The sequence below is a fragment of the Canis aureus genome, chromosome 1 (assembly GCF_053574225.1).
Source record: "Canis aureus isolate CA01 chromosome 1, VMU_Caureus_v.1.0, whole genome shotgun sequence".
NCBI lineage: Eukaryota > Metazoa > Chordata > Mammalia > Carnivora > Canidae > Canis > Canis aureus.
Genome location: NC_135611.1, coordinates 20,824,001 through 20,830,000, shown reverse-complemented (window position 1 = coordinate 20,830,000; position 6,000 = coordinate 20,824,001). Strand labels below are relative to the sequence as shown.

General features: G+C 41.7%; 1 protein-coding gene across 26 annotated transcripts in view; it reads right to left on the bottom strand.

Annotated features, from left to right (window-relative positions):
- TCF4 (transcription factor 4) overlaps positions 1-6,000 on the bottom strand; it is a 360,507-nt gene that overhangs the window by 1,959 nt on the left and 352,548 nt on the right. For all 26 annotated transcript variants that reach the window (XM_077892071.1, XM_077892125.1, XM_077892061.1 and 23 more), the window contains 3 exons: positions 3,684-3,913; positions 3,048-3,188; positions 1-2,832 (listed from right to left, as the gene is read on the bottom strand). The exon at positions 1-2,832 is cut by the window's left edge and continues 1,959 nt beyond it. In XM_077892071.1, the coding sequence (XP_077748197.1) occupies positions 3,052-3,188; positions 3,684-3,913 (367 nt within the window). In that variant the 3' untranslated portion in view covers positions 1-2,832; positions 3,048-3,051. The remainder of the gene's footprint in view (positions 2,833-3,047; positions 3,189-3,683; positions 3,914-6,000) is intronic.

The window sequence follows — 6,000 nt, the reverse complement described above, 5'->3', positions numbered from 1 at the left end:
TTTGCTTTGCTTACAGGTTTGAAAAACTTTAAATCAGCTCTATTAAGCACCTTTATGATAACATGTATCAAAAGTGCCATTCTTAAAATGTACATCAATGCAGGGAGTGTTTCCAGTTCCCTAAAGAGTAAACACCGTATTTTCTTCTGTACACTTATCCTGAATGTGATCAGAGTATACCTGCTTCCTATATAATATTGTTCCTAGGGATACCCGCCTTGGTAGACTATACAAAATGAGTGCAGAATGTACCACTAAAAGGAAATCTTTAACATACTGAAGGAACAAGTACACATGGTTTCCATTGTTCGGGAGGAGGGGAGAGTATACATCGTTGTCTTCCATGCCTTTCTTTGAGCCCCTTTGTTCATACATTTCGTAGGAAAGCCTCAAAATAACTCCATGAAGTTTGATTTCTGCTATTCTCCTAAGGTTTTAATCCACCTCCACATTTTAGGAACTTATCAACAAATCAAAGTATTTTCGTTTTATCGCTACTGAACATATTTACAGTTTTCAACACACACACAGCTCATCAAAATGTTTATGGGTTTGTAAAAGATGACCACGTGGTAACTATCTTATTTGTTCTTACATTTTCGGAAATGAACATAAAATTCAGATTCCTGTAGCTCACTATTTCATTTAAATGAGACGTTTTTTAAACCACACAGTTAAAAAAAAAAAAAAAGAAAACAACAAAAACTGATACAATGTATTAAAACACATAATAACAAGAGTCTACATGTAAAAATATAACTTTTACATACACAATTTCAAAATAATGATACGTTTGCCATTTGTTGCATAAAATTTACAAATGTATTTCATTACTATATAACTGGCAAAACAGGAGAACAGATGGAACATTTAGACCATTTCGATGGATTTATGGCATTTACTCAGTGCTGATAGGTGGAAAAACTACTTGAACAGGGATTTTTTTTTCTCTTAATACATGCCAAGATTGTGTGGCTGTAAAAATAGAAACGAGTTAGAGACAAAAGGATGCTGACAAATACTTAACTAGGAGCACTATTTGTTTACTGCACTATACACCAAAGTCAATCATTATAAAGATTCACGATGGAAGTTGGTTCAATTGTGCCCAGACGTCAAAGCTAGCTATCTGATGAGTTGCTGTGCCATAGCTTGATCTATCAAATATGTTAAGTATAAACTTCATTCATACTGGCCAGAGAAATACTGCACTACCCCTCCTCAAGAAAGTGCAACTTAATGCTTTAGGACTTATAAGGCTTGTTATAATGCTGCATGATGATTGAATATTGGCATTTTTTCAGACGAAGGAGGAGGCAGTTAAGTCATCTACATCTTAGTAAACCCATTTTGAAAACAAAAAATCAAGAAAGCAACAAAATCAATCAGCTCTGTCACACTACTTGCAATTTTCTCATTTGATGGTTTTTGAACTTTACTTGTTTTTTTTGTTTTTGTTTTTTTCCAAAAATCTGACCATGTATTCAGAAACGCCTCACTGCACACTACTTCGGCTACACATGTAGGTAACACTTGAATCATTTTGTTAAATCACAGCCACTTTGATTATGTTATGTTTCCGATGATATAAACATTGGAAGGCACAGTGGTAACATTGTAGCATTCTAACCTTGTACCTCTGAAAATCCCAGAATAGGGTCACAAACGCAACATTACAGTTCAGACAAACTCTTTTTGCCATGTCTTGGTAATGCTGCTTGTAATATCTACACATGATGTGACTTTTAAGTCCTGTGTTCCCAAAAGACTGGAGAAACAACTTTCTACTTATTTATGAATGAAAAGCAACATCGGAGTCAGCATTTTATCCTGCACTACCCCTCCGGAAGCAGAGTTGGTACTACAGGTGACAATAACAAACCAGGGGAAGGGACAAGAATAAGACCAAAAAAAAAAAAAAAAAAAAGAAAGAAAAAAAAAAGAAAAAAAACAAAACAAAAACCAAAAAAAAAAAAAACAAAAACAAAAAAAAAAACAAAAAAAAAACAAAAACCCAGAAACAGAAACAACAACAACAAAAAAAAAACCCAACAAAAAAAATCCGTATTTACAGTAAAATCTTTCTTTTAAAAAAGTTAATCAGTACTATTTTTTTACAGGAGAAAAAAGTCTGAAACAAATGAACAAAAGCTTACCATAGTCACTAAATTTTTAATATATATTTATATATATATTTATATATATATTTGTCATAGGTCTATAAGATCCATCTGTTCCTCCTACCCTAAGGAATGGCTAATGTCATCACTTCGTTGTCATCAGGACGTTTGCTGGTTTTGTTACGAGGGCAGCCGGGCTTCCCTTATTCAATATCCAGTAATTATAAACACTAGCTGACTTCAATACCAACAAAAACGTTCATGTGGTTTTCTTCAGAAGTACACTTTTTCATTATTGCAAGTTTACAATTTTTTAAATTAAATATTTTTTTTTCAGACTTACAAATTAATTATATTTTTTTTTCTCCAAAAGAAGTTTAGGCACAAATGCATTGTTCCACAGTGTGGAAAGATTGCCATTCAGTCTCTGGGCTGCGTCTCAGCCTGCACACGCCGCTTTGCACATTCTGAATGATATGTTAGAGGGTCACCCCTCAAGTCGCACTTTTTTTCTTTCTTTTTTTTTGTGTGTTTTTCGGTTTTTTGATAATTGGGAATGCTGAAACCTCTTGCGTCTGCGATTCATAACTACTCAGACTTGTCTTATATTACAAAAAAAGGGGTGAAGGAGAAGTGTTTATGTGGGTTTAAGATAATACAGCTGTTAAGGAAGTGGTCTCTTGTATTAATGAAGCAATGTGGCAGCTTGGACCTGAGAAGGGAAAAAGAGAGGAGAATCAATTAATACACTTACAGCAGAAGAAGTTTTTTTTTTTTAATTTTTAAACTCTTTTTTTTTTTATTTTTTTAATTCCCAAGGGGGAAAAATGTGTTCATTCGAGCAGAAGTGGACTTTCATGGCTGGTGCCTTGGTGAGGAGGGAAGGACAAGGGAAAAGGTTTCCAAAATGGCTGAGAACAAACTTGCCCTTTTACATCTGTCCCATGTGGTTTGACGCATCTCCCATTCCAGGGTGCGGGCCCGCCAAGGAGAGCGGGGGAGGCTCTGAGGACACCTTCTCTTCCTCCCTTCTTTTCAGACACGCGGCTTTCGGATTCAGATTCCTTTCTGTGGAAGATTGAAGCAGAGCAGTCATTTAGCGCCAGGGCTCCTGGTGGAGGGCGGGAAGGCACTACTCTGCACATCTGTTGACCCTTTTTTTCTGTGTTTCTACTATTACAGGGCAAAAGCAAGGGCTGGGAAAGGCTCACTACTGCGACCCGTCTGGGCAGTCACTGGTACAAGTTGAACTGCTTGGTGCCCTGGCACAGCCACTTCTCAGAATAAGAAAGTTGGCACAACCAATACACCCAACCTCAACTGCTGAGAGCGCACGTGGAAACGTCACAGCGTAGTCTTAGCGGGTAGGGGCAACTTAACTACGGGAGAAAGGGTTGCTGCCCAGGTTCAGACGTGCTCTGCACCGGGCCCGCCGCTCTGAGCAATGCTTAAGGGTCTGCTCCTCTGCTCCTGCTCTTGAGGCCTGGCACGTCCATCCACCCCCGCTCACTGCGGCCCCAAGCTCCCGTGCCTGCTGCCAGGAGGTGGCGGGCTGGCACTGACCTCGAACTTGCTGCTCCAGGCTGAGGATGACGGCCACGGCCTGGTGGAGGATCAGGAGCTTGGTCTGGGGCTTGTCACTCTTGAGGTGGAGCTGCACCATGCGGCCGAGCTCCTTGAAAGCCTCGTTGATGTCGCGGACGCGCAGGCGCTCGCGGGCGTTGTTGGCCATCCTCCGCTCCTTCTCGCGCTCCGCCTTCTGCTCCGGGGTCAGGTCCTCGTCATCGTTATTGCTGTGGGACAGAAGGGATGCGACATTTTCTAACGGTGTGGGGGAAAAGAAGGTATCTAAATTAGTTTTGTCTTCTTCCAGAGTTGTCGGGGAACGTGTCCATCGCCGGCGCTGTCCGTGGCGGAGCTTCACACCCATTTGACTTGGGACTGCTAGAGATGGAGGGGACAATCCATGCACAGGACATTCGGTTCCTCCCAGACACTCAACCCAAACAAAACGGGAGAGGTGGACGTCAGGGCCCAGAGCGCGCCCATGCTGACGCAGGGGGCACAAGGGCACACGCGGCTTTCATCAATAAGGCTGTGCTCTGCACAGCGGGGCCACGGTCAACTTAGCCTGGAAGCTCCTCTGCATGGCCTCAGAGCAGAGCACTTTAGGCTAAAGTGTGTGTGTGTTGTTGTTGCTGTTTTTAACTTTCATACGTTCATACCTGAAACCCGAGGAAAACAAGTGTTTGAAAAAGAGATCTGGAGAGGTCAGAATGAACATGATGCAGCCAGACAGGAGTAAGAAGGTCCTACATTCAACACACCAGAACCATGAGAGCGAAGACAGGGAGCTTCTGTCCACTTGTTTCACTATTAACTAGCTTTGAAGGCTGGGCCGATCTGCTTAATGTATCTGAGCCATTTTCTCCATGCATTAAATAACAAAGGCTAAAAAAAACATCATGGTCTCCATGGCTTTTAACATCATGGATGTTTGCCATCCCCAAAACAGGTTGGGAAAACCGGAGTTGACATCCACTATGCAAAACAAACAAGATGAAACAAATACCAGACACCCACTCGTTATAAAGGACCATGATCTCACTGTGAGTCAAGAATGAAGCCCAAAAGCTCATCCCTGATCATGAGAACCAAAATATGATGTGATTCATAGCAAAAACATGCTTGGACCCAGTAGAGTCTGGAAAGGCAAGAGTACTTCTGTCTGCTTCTGGGTGTCATGCTGACAAATGAGAAACTTGAATGGAGGGCAAACAGGATGATGGGTCAAATGAAAGCATGTCTTATAAGGAAGGTTTCATGACATCAGGGCTTCAAATGCTTCATGGGTGATCATATAACAAAGAGAGGCATGGGAGATGCATAGTCTCAGAAAGGCAGCACAGAACAGAGAACTCTGAGTGGTACAGTTTCAGTTAACATGAGCAAGAAACTTTTTGGGTGTAAGAGGTGTCACAGAGATAAAAAAAATAAACAAATGAAAAATAAACAATAAAAAAGCAACAGCCTCCTTGTTATATGAAACAACATGGGGGTGACCATCTGGAAGGATGTTGATCTAGAAGTTCAAGCGTTAATCTATGGGACCGTGAAGGTTAACCTCTACTTGAATATTCCACGTATCTGAAATGTTCACAGAATAAAGATGTTAATCACAACATTTTAGGTCAGGAAGACATGGGGTAAGTTATCTAGTCAATTCAATGTACACTTAGCGAATGTTGGCTTGACACCTATGGCTCTGAATCTTCCACTCTGGAGAATCCCTGGGTAGCTTCCAAATTGCAATAAGGACCAATTATAGCCAAGAAGCTTCAATCAATCAAAAATGGGAGTGGTATTCTCTGGCTGCAAGCACATGTTGCAAACGTAGGTGACGTAGGCGAGCCAAGAACACTTGTAAGGGAGGGGAAGAGGAAGGCACCAAAGAAAGATGCTTTAAGCCTTGGCTCATCTCCCCATAGGTTAAACTCCCTTCCAGACGGGACCATCTGCCACAGATGCGTGTTGGTGGGCACACAACTGAACTGAACCAGTGGGAGAAGGTTCTCTCTCTGTGCCATCTGATCCTCTTCACTTCTACCAAACCCTCCTTCCCTTTCCCCGTGGGACGGCGGCAAGGAAGCCAAGGTTACCATTAATCCACATCCACATCCCACTACACAAGCAGGACACCATAAAAGAAAACAAAGAGGAAACGGAGGACAGAGACAAGTCTCTGCTGGGCCCGTCCTGAAGTCAAAATTCAGGTAACATTTTGAAACACAGAACAGGTCACCACCGCTTTCACAAAGTGGGTCTGAAAGTGGGAACTTGTTTTCCAGACGTAGTCAGGCTAATAACTAATTAGGGTTGG